Source organism: Triturus cristatus, chromosome 7 (assembly GCF_964204655.1).
Source record: "Triturus cristatus chromosome 7, aTriCri1.1, whole genome shotgun sequence".
Taxonomy (NCBI): Eukaryota; Metazoa; Chordata; class Amphibia; order Caudata; family Salamandridae; genus Triturus; species Triturus cristatus.
Window position 1 is genome coordinate 784,743,699 of NC_140590.1, and position 15,599 is coordinate 784,759,297.

The window sequence follows — 15,599 nt, forward strand, 5'->3', positions numbered from 1 at the left end:
GGGCTGGTCTCGTGTCTTCAGCCGGTCACTGCAGCAACACGCGGGGCTCCGTCTTGTTCTTTGAAGGGAGGGTGACCTCAGAATAAAAGCTAGAAGCCCTCTGTTCTAGTACTTTTTTGCCATCATACTCACTGTTGCCACTGAGCCTCTGTACATTGGCGCTGCAGATCTGGACGATGCTGTTAAAATCCCGGGACGGGCAGCGCTGCGGGTCCAAGTGCCCGTACATGGCGGCGGTAGTGTCTGCTTTTATCTCGCTGCTGTGAAGGCTTCCCAGGTGCTACCTCCTTCGTTCCAATATGGCGATCTGACTTGCCCCGGTACTGCTCCCAAGCCCTCTCCACTGCTCCGGCCTGCACCCTAGCGTTCAGTCCGCTGTAGTCGGGTCTCTGAACCTGCCCCAGCTGTCCACTGCGTACCAAACACCCATACCACGCATGCGCCACACGCAGAGCAAGGCACGCCTTATGGCGGGCGCACTCAATCCTTACATGCTACGTCACAAGGGCTTGGTTGTAAATAGAAGACGAGGAGTTGTTGTAACAAGCGGCGTGTCTTTACTGTAACAAATCTCTTACGTTTATTTTAAATAGTCTCTATAGTTGTATTTTTCCTAAAATTGTATATATCGTTTTGTGGGGTTTCTCAGTTTAACATAATTACCAGCTTTCTATGACTTGATGTTTGAGGTGTGATGAAGATCCTGTTACTCTGGGTGATAGTGCGTGGCACATAAGAACTAGCAGTGGCATGGCCAATAGGTCTCGCCTTTTGGATGTGAATGCAGACCCACTAGCTTGGCCATTGTTTTGTGCCAATATTGTTCACCATCATCAGGTGCGATGTTGCGTATTCGTGCACAGGTCATTTATAAGCTGGGGAGGTGGACGAAAGAGGAACGAGGAAATGTACCACTCAAAGAAAAAAACAAGCATTTGCAATGCAATAGGTCTCGCTGTTACACGAGTTAAAGCTATTGGCATTGTAAATGACAATGCCTTTTATCTATGTTTTTAAAACGAAAACAAATATAAAAGGCTTTGTTATTTGCAATGTCAATAGCTCAACCTCGTGTAAATGCGAGACCTATTGCATTGCAAATGCTTGTTTAATATTCATGATGTGGTTACTCAACAATGATATAAGGATATGAACACTCCCAAGATTGCTCATGGATCCAATTCATCTGAACCAAAAAACATGATTTCAGCATTTTTCATTCAGTTCTTCCTGTTCCAGCCTGGTTAGCAATCTCTTGTGTGTGAAGCAAGAAATAATTGCCAAGACATTATTCAAATGCTCTACTTCCTTCCATGTGTGAACACTCTGATTAAAACTCCTGGCTCACTTTTTATTTTATGTTTAGTAGGGGTTACATGGCTTCAGAATTAGAGACTTTAGTACAGTAATTTTGGCATCCATGCTTATTCTTGGCTAGACTCCAAATACTGTTTCTTCTAATGTTTGCTCTAAAAATGTGGTTATAGTGCAGTTCGATTCGCCTCTTGTCAGTATTATGGCTTACAGTTGTAGGAGTTTTACTGTACTTATTTGTATTTCTTAAGGCCTGTCTCTATAGAAATCATTTAGTAATTGATGGTTTTGTTTCTTTGAGTTCTCCATGTGCTCTCTTGCTGCAAAATTCCATTCTTTTTTTTGTCTAACTATCGCCCGGTTTTCTTGAATAAATGATCACGTTAGTATGTGACATAGACATAGGAATTCTGTTGGGAAATTTTAAGGGGAGAGGTACCAATCTTGCCTAATTTTATGTGTATGCACATTTTAATGTATAGCTCATTACCAGATGGTAGTTAGGAGCAGGCGGGCTTCAACAATGGGCTGCGGCCCATGATGGCTCGCTGTGTTCCTTCAGAGTTTACATGTACTAGTTCTACTTGATTATAACCGATTTGTGGACAGGTAACAGAGTGGGCAAAACACCTGAACCCAGAGCATTGTCCTCCTCAGTTACATAAGACCCGGCATGCTGTCATTTGCGTTTTTTCTTGGATTGTTTGTACACAAGGTTTTCATTAAAAAGAACCACTTTTTACATTTTAATTAACAGGATTGTTAAACCTCCGTGATCTTCTACTCCAGATGGAAGATTGTTGTTGTGACTTGCAGGGCACCGCTTTGAATCATGGCAAGATGACCTTGACCTTCTGTGTTTACGAGGTCGTAGTACCATTAAATTAGGGAACCTGTTATTTGCAGCACTAAGAGAGGCCAAAAGTGGGCAATATAAAACAATTACTGTTGATATTACTGTTTAGTGGGCTGGCTTAGTACCGTGTCCCAAGTGCTTCTCCACAGGACACTGTTTCATTCACATATATTTGCTTGTTGCAACAACATCTGAAATACTCACAAAGGGACGTTGCTTGATTCTACTAGATCTGGATCTCAACATGTTTTTTTTTTTTTCACTTGCAGCACAAATGTGGTAATGAACTATTCTGAGATCGAGTCCAAGGTTCGGGAAGCTACAAACGACGATCCCTGGGGACCTTCTGGACAGCTCATGGGAGAGATCGCCAAGTAAGTCTGAATTGTAGAGTGCTGCGTGGGAAGGTAATGGGCAACGGGGGCAGTGGTGGAGAAGTCAAGACAGAAGTTTAAAGTAAGCACTTGGGTTGTCACTTTTTAATTCTGGGTTTTGGCAGTGCAGCTGTCAAATAGACCTGTAGCTAACAATGCTCCTGGTGTGGGCTTTTGCCTGTCCCAATCATTGGCTTTCTTTGCAAACCTCTTTCAGCCATTGGGTTGAGACTTGGTTACTCATGTCTTGACTCGGCCTAAGGTAGTATTCATCTGTCACTTAATGCTATAGGCTCTTTGGATGTATCATTTTGCCTCTACTCAAGTGCTTGCATTAGACTGCAGGAGGGGCTACTATTCAACTATAGCCCTCTCTGTCCACTCCTGCTGACTCCCTCATGTTTTGTGCATGTGTTACATATTAAACCCAGACTTGTTGACTTTGACAATGCTTGTTAACGATTTCCTGGAGAGGAAGACTTTAGCTTTATTTCCCTGAGAAGATATAGTAGCCCTGGGTTTCTGAGAGAACCGTTGCCCTCTGTCTTGCAGGGAACTGAGGGTCTTGTGCGTAGGTCGAGGTGGGTGGGCTCTGTGGCACACGACGTGCCCATACTTCTTAATTCTAATAAAACGCGTCCTCTACTTTTTGTTACGACAACAGTTCTGGGACAGTTAAGGCACTTGAGATGCTTCAGCTGAAATTGAAAGAAGGGAGTGAGCCTCCAGTGCTGTAATCCCAGGGGAGGGATGACCACTAAACAAGAAACGAGCCTTCTTGCCAAGGTGCCAGCTACCTGGAAGAAATGTAAATGTGTTCGTTTGATTAATCTGCCGATAAAAGGCTGCTTGCTTGCCGGTATTGTCTTTAATTGATGGAGTCACTTGAAGCTTACAAAGATTCATTCTTTTTAAGAGGTAATGTAAGGGTGTTACCACTTGAATTTCTTTTTCATTGGAGGTGTTATTTTATATTCAGCTACCTGAAGGCGGAAGGGAAACTATGTAGTCGCATAATATTTTGTTCCTTTTGTCCACGGCCTTCACCTTTTGCCCCAATTGCTCTCAGAATCACAGTTCCCATCTTTTTGTTTGTTTAAATACATTTTGACTGCTGGTCTTGTGCGCCGTGAAGATAACTGCAGTCTTAACCTGTATTCAACAGAGACAGTCACGAGACAGAAGTCATTCGGTGTTCTACAGGGTGGCTCTCGATTGAGCCTGCCCTGGTACGCTTTTTTGTCGGTGAGATTGACGCGAAACTCCTGTGTTCGTGTCTATGCTGCTAAAGTAAACTGTGACCGAGTTCTCTCGTCCGTTTTCCTCTTAAATCATTCTTTTAGGCATTTCTGTGCTTGCAACTTATTTTGCTTTTTTACTCGGTTTGACACTGCCATCTAGCGGTAAATGCTTGGCCGATCAGGTACTGACACCACAGTTCAGTTAACATTTCGTGCTTTCTTTCCAGGGCCACCTTCATGTACGAGCAGTTTCCGGAGCTGATGAACATGCTCTGGACGCGAATGTTGAAGGACAATCGGAAGAACTGGCGGAGAGTATACAAGGTGAGTGCCATGGGAGGAACATAGGTGGGAAGATGACATAGTGAATGCGCTTGAGGATCGGTGGCAGGAAGTTTACAAGGCGACCTGGCGGGCGTCACTTTCAGATGGGAGACAGAGTACATGTAGGGTGACCAGATTCCCCAAAAAACAAGCATTTGCAATGCAATAGGTGTCGCATTTGCGAGAGTTTGAGCTACTGGCATTGTAAATGAGAATGCCTTTTATTTATGTGTTGGTTTTCAAAACAGATAAATAAAAGGCATTGTCATTTATAATGCCAATAGCTTAAACTCTAGCAAATGTGAGACCTATTGCATTGCAAATGCTCATTTTACCATGGTGATTCCAACCAATTAATTTTTTGCAAAGCTCTAGAATTTTTACTATGCCCTAATCTAGAAGCAATCAGTTAACATTGAGTAAGGAAATTAATCTTCGTGAGACTTGTGCCTAGTTTTTCCGTTCAATGCGACTACGGTAATCCACTTAATACAGCTTTAAAATAGGTAGACTGACTACTTTTTGGCATTTATCTTATCTACTATTTCTCATTTGCACCATTAATCTATACACTTTTAAACTTTCCCTGGCCTTCCCTCATACACTCACCTAATCAAAGTATTGCCAACACAAAGCTGCAAGTACATCTAGAAACGACACCTGAAATTACAACTGCTGGCAAAGAGAGTCCTTCATTTTGGATAATTAAGAGAAATCAACTTCAGATACAAGTTGTTAGATCACAGGAAAAGAAGAAACCAATTTGAGTGAGCAAAACATCTTCAAAAGGTCTGTCATCAGCATTAAGTCACTTATACAACTACATATAAAATATACACAAACGTGTTAGAAGCAACTACGCTGCTGGTTAATCAGCAACAAGGGCAGCTAAGATGGTGGAAAAGTTGTCATGTAAGTGAATCTTACCTTTATGCCCCCAATCCGATGCTCGCCTTTAAACTCCTTGCCGTTTTTCAGCCAAGCGATGGATGGCATTGGCTTTCCTACAGCTGGGCATCGGAATCGTACCGTATTGGCTGCAGGCACTGCAAGCAGTTTCTTCTCCATCCATTCTAGGCGCATGAAGTGTGGAGCACCTAAAGATAACCATGTTTTCAGTATTGATATGGATCAGGCATTTAGTCATGCTTGGAGTAATAAAGATTGGCTTTTTTTTAGCTTTTGCTTTAACTAGAAACATTGTATGTTTGTATTGGTACGGTGTGTGGATGTAAACATATATAATGCAAATTAGCTGAGGAGCACTAGGACATCATTTAAGTGTACGTCGATTGTCATTTTCCATATATGCATGAGATTTTACATTAGGTCACACAGATTTCCAACGTGATTAAGCGATTTTCCCAGCGTCAAAATAGTGGCACAAGTGCCAGAGGCAGGTGTCCATCCCAGGTCTCCACTTTGGAAAGTTAGCAGCTCAGCCACTCCACCCCATCAATGCAGGTACAAGCCCGCGGCTCTCAAAAGTGAACACGATCGGAAGCAGGATAATTCAGAAAAGGAAACAACGACTTTGAGTTGACTAAAGCCAGGCTGCATCTATTGATGAACATACTGGACAGTCCACCCAGGCAACTGCATCAATACCTTGCCATGGAGCTATATATGCATAGGCGCCTACAAAGCTCCACAGAATAGGATGTCAGAGCAGGGGTTTCTATGGACGAACATACACAGATTTATAATTATTCACGCTTAATAATAATTATAAAACAGTATATTCACAGGAAGGGTGAAGGAGAACAAAAACCTGCAACTGCTAGTGCACACAAATGCAGACAGACACACGTGCACCCACCCTAGCAGCAGGCACTTCATCATCTGCACTGCTTAAAGTGCAAGGAAGCCATGAAAACAAGTGTCCTACCGGAGGGACAATTCAAAACAGAACTTAATTTAAAAAAACATGGATTTTTATATCAGCCTGTAAAATAACTGGAGGAAAGCGGCCATGGGAAAGGTTATAGGTGCACCACCAGTAGTGGAAGGTTACTGCCAGTGGACCTTTGCTCTCTTCATACCTGCTCTGGCTTCCAAAACATTGCAAGCCGAGCACCGAGCTGCACAGATGCTTCCTGGAGTGCTTGCAGGATTGACTTGCTGCAGTTCAACAAAGCTTAATTGCAAGGAGATAGTCTAGAACCCTAATGGGACCCTTTTCTCATATATGGGTTCAGTGCCATTAACAAACGAACACTGGCTCCTGTGCACAGAATGCAATGTTTTTGCATCTGCTCTATCACTGACGTCTAACCGTACTGTCATAGAAAGGTGCAGTTCCAACTAAGGAATATATCAGATTCTGCTCATAATGCCCACATTTCAAGAAAACCGCATTTAAAAAAGGTGGCTTAATAAGGTGTGCCTGTTTGTCGAGGAAGTGGAAGTGTTAGGGGGTCCTGACTGGAGTAGAAGACGCAGAGATGGAAATAAACACAGCAGTTGTAGAGCACGTTAACCCACATTTGTAGAGCACGTGATCGCTCCCAAGGAGGTATCTGGGGTATATAATCACATTCCTCCTGCGTGGAGGACGGGGAGAGATTAGCGCCCTGGGGCCCACAGATTAGGCGCCCGAGACAGTGAAAGGGGCCCGTCAATCCAATCCTCGCCCAGCACGAGGGCTCAGCTCGGAGGCGGCCGGGCCGCCGAGGCAGACAGAGGCTCCTGGCACCGGGCGCTGCGCGCTTTCAAAGGCTCCACAGAAAGGCTCTCAGCGCCCCACGGGGCTGCTGCCAGCTCAGGCTCCGGGCACAACAAACACAGCGGCTGGAGGGCGACGCTGAGAACTTTACTGTGCACGCATTTCAACTCCGTGTGCATCTCGCCCGCTTCGGTAACACTCCAAGAACAGACACGAAGCCATGAATTACCAGCCGGCTTCAATTAAAGAAATTAATTTGTATTTCATTTGGGGTGGAACTTTAACGCGATCAATGGCACAGATCTAGCAGTGCTTGGCGCACGAACACCACTACATCATATGGCCTCAGTTTACGGAGATTTTCCGAAGTAATAGACGTGCACACAGCAGGGTGGCCAGGGATTCCACACACAGTAGGCATTAAAGTCCCGGTTTTCACGATACTTCACCCCACTTTAAAAAAAAATAAAAAAAAGTGTGTGTTTTAGTTACAGACCTGATTCGAATCGGTAACTAAAAGTAAAACATTTAAACAAGAACAACAGCAGGAAGTGGGATAAGGGAGGGGGTAGGGGCAATGCAGGCTGGCAAATGGTGAGCACTTTTCGCGTGCGGCCGCAAAAGTGAAAGTAAACGAATGCTTTCAGGCTGCCAAACGGTGCGCGCGCCCGGAGCACATGCACTGTAGTTGGCGGCCTGAAATGCACTCGTTTCCACTTCCAAAAGTCGCTTACTATAAGTCTCGCCAGAGCAGCGCTAAAGCGCTGTCTCAGGCGAGACCTAAAAACTGGGACAGGTGATAAACATATAAGTAGGACTACAGTTTACACTGGTGGGACGCTGGTACTTGGTGCAGGCAGTGACCTCTGACTCCAGTGAACAGGGTCATGCTGGCGGTTCGGACACGCTGTTGCCACAATGGCTGGCATAATTACTTTCTTGCTGCGTTTTAGAAAGAGAAGGGAAATCCCAAGAGAAAATGTCTCTTTTTAAAGGATTTCCCTTCCCACAACACCTTCATCTGGAGTGACATCCAGATGCGCACATCTTTTTAACACAAGTGCCCACTCAGCCACTACTCAAAAACCGGGACATTTCTGTGCTCATCCCAGCCGCTATCTAAAAACCGGGACATTTATTCAGTTTGGAGGAAAGTGTCGGGACACGAGGACACTTCATGAAAAACCCGGACCGTCCGGGAAAACCGAGACGTCTGGTCACACTAAGTACATGGTGAGCGCAAGCGGAGTGCCCGAGGTGGAGCGTTTACAAGTTGAGTATTAAGTCAGGAACAGAGATGCAAGGTGGGTATCACTGAGACGTTTATATGGTGAATAACATCTTGTTCAGAGTGTACATGCGGACTGCAAGGTGAGGAAAAGAGGGAGAGACTTTACGTAGTGCCATGCGAGAGACACTGGTGGAGAGATTACGTAGCAAACGGCACTAGTGTTTGATAGGTTGTTTGCAGGGGCGCAACTAGACCCGGACTTCGGGGGGGCTAAGACTTCCAGCCCGGGCTGGCCCTAGCACTGGTCGCACATGGTGCAACAGTCTTTTGTGCCCCCTCCCTCATTTCCTCCTTCTCCATGAATTCCCTCACTACCACTCGCCAACAATGCATCTCCTCTTTCTCTAGCCCCTTGCTGACAAAATTTCATTTTTATATAGGGCTACTCGTAATTTACTCACACTCAGTTCTGTGATCTGCATGGTACACGTTCTTTGTAGCAGGCACATTATTCCTCTGCGCTGTATGGGTGGCAGGAGTGCCCATGTTAGTGCACACTGAGCGATGCAACAGTGTGAGAGTAGGGTGAGCGGAGTGATTCCAGGGTGAGTGAGGTGACCATATGAATTTGGGTGCGGATGTAAGTGCAGAGTGGGACGAATGAATGCATGGTTAGTTATGGGCTTGTTTGAGTGAGATTGCAGAGTGAGCAGTGAGGGGGACAGGTGAGTAAAGTGTCACATGAGTGCAGAGTGAGTAGCGCGCGCGTGTGATTGCAGGCTGAGGTACAGGGTGAACAGCGCAAGTGCATTGTGATTGCAGAGTGATCACTGAGTGCAGAATGAGCGGTGTGCTCATGTGACCGCAGGGTAAGTGGAGGGAGAACGGTGTGAGTTCATGATGAGTAGCATAAGTGCGGGGTGGTCGCTTGTGAGTGCGGGGTGGTCGCTTGTGAGTGCGGGGTGGTCGCTTGTGAGTGCGGGGTGGTCGCCTGTGAGTGCGGCGTGATCGTCTGTGAGTGCAGGGTGAATGTGAACGGCGAGAATGAGGAGCAGGGTGCATTTCCAGACACTTGAAGTAACTCATCATGTTGTTGAGGGATGGCGTAGGGTTTCAGATATGTTAAACTATTCCTATTATGGTATTGTCTAAAATATCTCCAGTAACAGTAATGCATCTGAGGGTTGCTTGCCCACTTGACTCCGACCCCTTCTTGCTTTCTCCCACTTGTGAACAGGATTTCTCTGTGCAGTCCTTTACATATGTGCATGCTTTGTCAGCTACCGAGGTGCTCCAGGTTCACTCATGAAAGAGTTTTATCACGTTTGTTTGAAAATACTACTTCTCTTGATTTAATAGCGCTCTGGCAATGTCGTTGGAGAAGGAAGTGCTTGAAAAGCCAACCATGTCCTGATCTAAATGTGGAGGAGCTTCAAATAAACCTCAAGGTCCCGACCTTCAATTTGTGATAAAGGATCAAACTGTAGTTACTTTTACACTGCAGTGAGACGAGGCTGCCCTTCGCAGGCTGGCAATTCCTATATTCGTTCTTTTTAAAACTGGATGCCTGAGCATAACTGCAATGTTTTAATTGTTAAATATGTTTTGAACTGCAGCTTTCATAGAATAATTGTGAATCATTTGTCATTCTGGGACACACGTTGAAATGTATTTACATGAAGAGTTTGTTGGGCAGAGGGGTCGGTAAGGGCATGAAATTAACAAATGTGAAGACCAAGGCCCCAATGCCCCTTTCTTGGATTGATTCTTGTAAAATTTTGGCACAAATCTCAGAACGGCTCCTTTCATGCCGGTAAGTTATTATAACTGATATTGTTGAGTTTTGGTTGTAATTTGGAAGCTAGTAAAGGGTCGTGCTTTCCATTTAAGGACGCTCAGGTTGCCTAAAAAATCATACAGGCATTAACGGAGTCAAGATAATAGTTCGTTAAAGAGCCAGATTTCAGCAACTCTCCTGCGTTAAAAGTCGTCATCATTCTAGTGTAGGTTGAGAGCAGCGAATTCCAGAGCAAAGCCCTCCAGGTCCGGGAAGGTGTGATACTCTCTCCAGACTGCCTGGGAGAGAGATATGTATATTTTCATGCTGGGGAAAAAAAACAAAGGTTAAAGCAATAATATAGGTAAAAAATCCAGTGACAACGTAACATTTTAAATATTTAAAAAAAGTGAAATTCACCAGTTGTAGTTGACCGTCAAGTAACTATAACTCACGCCCCTCTATGCACAGTCTTGTCATCAATGATGTCCAGGGCACAAGTCCTAAAAACGAAGTGGAGGGACTAACCAGGTTCGGCAGAATGCAAGTGAAATCATGACGTGTGCAATCACAGCACATGATGTCACGACGTGTGACATAGCATGTGACCTCACAGGAAGTGACATCAGATATTGAGACCTCACACACGTTTATCAGGTATATAATGAGTACATTTAAGCACATTATGAGATTTAACAATTGAGATTTGGTGTCGGTTTGTGCCGAAAAATTGGCTTCATCCCAACGCAAAATCTGGGCCTCAACTAATACGTTTATTTTTTTAAACCCTGCCACAAAGAAATTGGCAATAAAGAGAAGCATGGCAGCAGATCTGTTATGCTTAATTAGTTGCAAAGTCTACATTTTAAAATGTTTGATTGGGTTAAGGCACCTGCTGTAAAGGTGCCCAGTAAATCTCAGGGAATAGTAATAATGGTGAGATAACACTGGAGTTTAACACATTTGTTGGAGAGACTTGTGTTTTTGTTGAGTCCCAGATGTAAATCAAAGTAGTATAAGTTCATGTGCCTTCTGCAAAGCACATCATGTAACATACAGATAACAGATTTTTATTTTATGTAGATAGGTAATTGGGTTACTGCTTTCAACACAGATCTTTTTGTTACCTGCAGTTCATAAATTGTAATCCTTGTAATATAGCAACTGGAGCTATGAAGGACATGTGACTCTTACACCTTTTAACTCTATCTCATGTAACTCAACTTGTGCATTGATTTACACATGTACATTATTTATTGTCAGTGTTATGTGTACGTTACGTAAAGAACTCTGACACCCTGCACTGTATGGCGTAGTGCTATAAAAGAAATAAAATAGTGGTATTGAAACTGTTATTTGTGCAAATACTGATACAGACCAACACATCTGACATTCTTACAGTGCATGCATCTCTTGTATACAGGGACTGAACAAAGGCAAAAGCATGACTTCCTTAAGTACCTTTGAAGAGATAACAAGCTGTGTGCCTTTGTTTCCCCGCCGTTGCATTTACTTTTAAGTGGGAGGTTCCAGGCCGGCTCCAGTCAGGATATTCAAACAAAAGAAGGCCTGATGGCCCCTTAACTTCGTACCAGCTGTAGGTAAACAAAAAAAGTAATTGCTGCCTGCACGTTGATGCTGGGAATGGAAAGCAGACAATGTACAGGCGCTGCTGAACGTATCCCGGTGTCTGAAAATTACACTGGGACAAATTCAGCATATTTCTGTGGGGCCCAACTACTTGATGGGGGGCGTCCGCCCTGTGAAAAGAGTGGGTGGACGCCGTATAACTGCGTGTACCCCTGACTTGTGCCCTGATGTCTTTTCAAATGTTGGAGTGACGTTTTCAATGATGTTATAGAATGTCATAAGTGAAGTAATATGTAGGGTAATTAGTTGTGCTTGGCGAGTGCGCAAGTTATAGTTACTGTAGGGCACAAGTTATAATTACTTGAGATAACTAACTGGTGAATTTCAGTTTTTTATAGTTTCAAACGTAACGTTGTCACCTAAATTTTCATCTAACTATAATGTTACTTTAACCTTTGTTTTTTCCAGTGAATTTCTCCCCTTTTTTTTTTGCATAAAGATATATTTATTACCATGCGTAAAGCCAATGCCTTTTGGCATTCGCTGCGTGGGGCTGGCCGCAGCGTGCGGTCTGAGGCCAGGCATTGCATCTAACCACCCACAGGCAGCCAACAACCGTCACGCATGGCTGGGTGTGCAGCGCGTGATTGAACGCAGGCCTAGCCTGCGAGCAGCCAACCCTACACCTCACACAGTCTTTTGGTAAGCGGAGCGTGTGATTGGTCTCATAGATCCCTCCCACCCTCAGGCAGACTTACTGACTTTGTCAGAGAGTCACAACGCTAACATATAAAAATTTAGCCTATTGGCTTTATCAAGGGGTGAGCATATCAATACACCTAAAGCAGATCTATCATCCTTTCTCCCAAAATCACCAATATTGAGGTAATGCATATTTTATTAATTCACACAATGCAAGGTTTATTGATGTTATTATAAAAATGTTTACTAAAATTTTAATTAAAACAAGTCTGACTTTCTTCTTGCATAGCTTTCCATATTACATTCTGTGGGTGTAAGTTTTTAAAATAAATTGATACCATAGTTTTATTTATTAAAACAAAAAAAAAAGTTTCTGAGACTTTCTTTTAAAAAGTTTCGCCTCATAAAATGCAATCATTAAAACCACAAGCTCCAGCCGAAGAGCATATATCTCCACCTAGAAGTGCTTAAAAAAATATGGTAAGTTCTCGGGGTCCATGGATGTGATGCCCACTAGCTGTTTTTTATTTTTATGTTGCTGTGGGGCTTTGCAGCCCCCAAAAGCATTAAAACAAAGGGTTCCCCTCGTGGTGCCCTCCCTATTCTAGGGGCATCACCAAGCTCAGAAAATATATATTTTTTAAAGCCCTTGCAAGACATTATGGGGCACTGGGCGGCTCCTGTCCCACCCACGATACCCTTTTTTAGGTCTCTGCTCTAGCAAGCTAGCATGCGCTGTCTAGAAAATAAACATGTTTATCTACTTTGTGGACTTCAGCCTACCCATAAGCTTCCGAATTGCACGCACCATCGCTCTATTTGTTCTCCCCGTTTGTCCATGGCATTCATATGTCATGACTCTTTCAGAGTTTATCCCTCCCCGAGAGCAGCGACCAACTCCTAAACATATGCAGCGGACATTTTAGAGCATTGTTTCGGGACTACTTTTTTATTTCTTGAAGAGCACTTTTCACAAGCGCTCCTGTGTTTTTTATTTATTTGAATTAAAAAATGTTTTTTTTACTTGCTCTGTTCTCAGAGGCAACAATCGGGCAAACCTGCGTGGTTTAGTTTTCCCTTTTTGTTATCATGGAACACATTTCCCCAGCATCTGAAGGGTTACACACCTTGGTCGACCATGCGTTATATATGCGTGTCCGTGTGGTGCGTGCACCTCATCAGCGATGCTGCCATGTGATGTCGCCACTATATCCAAGACCAATTCCAAAAGCACATGCAGAACGCCAGTGGAGGCCGTATGTTGATTCTATGTCTAACACCCCGTCAGACAGGCACAGCACCTCTTACCTCCCGCACTGGCTGCCCAGCGGAGGAACAGCAGCAGCACTCCCGTAGCAGTCATATCCAAGAGCAGGGAAGCCTATATAGAGGTTTTGCCTTTCCTCTTATTAAGCTTCATGCTTCAGCTTTGTTTGGTGAGTGCCGGAGTAATGTGCTGGCCACACACACAGAGCAGCAGTTCTTTCACCGCTCCTAGTGCTACCCTCTTCTCCCACCCGCGCCTGACATTCCCCCGCCATATTCCCCCACCAGCAAAGACTAAGAAACCCCCCCCTGTGCACTGCACATGTGTAAAACAAGCGCCCAGATTAGGGACAGGCAACATTACAAGTGCTCTTATTTTAAACAACACTAGCTTTGATTCTGTAGTAGGGGATCTCTGTGTATAGTCATAATCTAGTGAATAGTCCCGCCCATGTGCGTGGACCCCGGAGCAATAAAAAATAATCTCTAAAGGTGACAAATCATGCAGACCTGCATACACCTTTAAGAGAGAATTTAATTTAAAGACAGATAATGCAGCCTATACCCACAGGCTACACTGTCCAGTACTTCAACTAGAATTCCACCAACATCCACAAACAGCACTGTCTGTCCAGCTTTTCTCCACATAGGAAAAAACCCTGCATCTACCAGCAAAAGCCTCTGGAATGATAGAGAGGAAGGAGTGGACAGACAAGCCCCATAGGCTGCCATTATGTGGCTTAGAACAGGATACTGTGCCTTTAAGAAAACTTTCCAGATTTCCAGAACTTTCCCCAGTATCCCAGAATGCCCAGCAGGTCCCTTTTACTTTCAGTTCTTTTTTCCGGCTCCTGCTAGCAGGACCCTGGAGCATTGAGCTCTCCCTTTTCCAGGGTTATTGGTTAATTTCAAGTGTTAGAAAGTCCTTTTTCCTTCTGGTGTTATCAGAATGACTGGCTTGTTCGACAAGTGTCCTGATTGTGGAAGAAAAAAGATTAAGTCAGACACACACAGGGTGTGTATAGTCTGCCTTCCCCAGTCCCACGTGCCTGAGCATTGTGAGATCTGCAAATCCTTTTCAGCCAGGACCCTGAGAGAGAGGAAGAAGATCAGGCTCCAGGTCCTGGAGGACAGAAAGCTGAAGGCACGAGGTGGGTCTGGAGGGGCTGATTCTGCCCATGCTGAGGCCTCTGGGGGGCTCCCCAGGGGCAGGAAGACCAGCAAGCGTCCCCTCTCCCCGTCGACGTCGAGGGCGTCGACGACGGCGTCGAGGAGGATGACTACGGTCTGTTCGCCATCTCCCCAGGGCTCTGGGGAGAAGCGGCGTCGACGATCGACGTCGAGGGAGCTGAACAGGCCGCCGTCGACATCGGCATCTTCTGCGACGACGCCGTCGAGCCATCGACGGCGAGATCAGGCCCGGCGTCGGCGCTCGCCGTCAACGGGGGAGCGCCGCTCGCCGTCGGCGAAGAGGCGACGGTCGCCGTCGAAGCGATCGCCGTCGAGAAGACTATCGCCGTCGAGAAGACGATCCCCGTCGAGGACGATCCCCGTCGAGGACTATCGCCGTCGAGAAGGCGCTCGCCGTCGAGAAGGCGCTCGCCGTCGAGGGCGATCAGCGTCGAGAAGGCGATCGGCGTCGAGAAGACGATCGACGTCGAGAAGGCGATCGGCGTCGAGAAGACGATCGACGTCGAGAAGGCGATCGGCGTCGAGAAGGCGATCGGCGTCGAGAAGGCGATCGGCGTCGAGAAGGCGATCGGCGTCGAGAAGGCGATCGGCGTCGAGAAGGCGATCGACGTCGAGAAGGCGATCGGCGCCGAGAAGGCGATCGGCGCCGAGAAGGCGATCGACGTCGAGAAGGCGATCGGCGCCGAGAAGGCGATCGGCGCCGAGAAGGCGATCGACGTCGAGAAGGCGATCGACGTCGAGAAGGCGATCGACGTCGAGAAGGCGATCGACGTCGAGAAGGCGATCGACGTCGAGAAGGCGGCGATCGACGTCGAGAAGGCGGCGATCGACGTCGAGAAGGCGGCGGTCGCCGTCGGGAAGACGCTCGACGTCGAGGCGGTGCAGGGGGAGCCCTGGCGCCAGGAGTAAGAGGGGAACCGAGTCGCCGGGATCGGAGTACTCCGTGGTGTATACACCTCCTTGGAACCCTACGCCACCACCACCACCGCCGCCGCCACCACAGCCACCGACTCCTCCACCACCGCCAACACCGCCTCCACCGCCACCACCACGGCCGGTGTCGCCACC

General features: G+C 45.9%; 1 protein-coding gene across 2 annotated transcripts in view; it reads left to right on the forward strand.

The window, feature by feature from the left end:
- CLINT1 (clathrin interactor 1) overlaps positions 1-15,599 on the forward strand; it is a 565,784-nt gene that overhangs the window by 89,107 nt on the left and 461,078 nt on the right. For both annotated transcript variants that reach the window (XM_085617596.1, XM_085617597.1), the window contains exons 2-3: positions 2,440-2,544; positions 4,013-4,109. In XM_085617596.1, the coding sequence (XP_085473722.1) occupies positions 2,440-2,544; positions 4,013-4,109 (202 nt within the window). The remainder of the gene's footprint in view (positions 1-2,439; positions 2,545-4,012; positions 4,110-15,599) is intronic.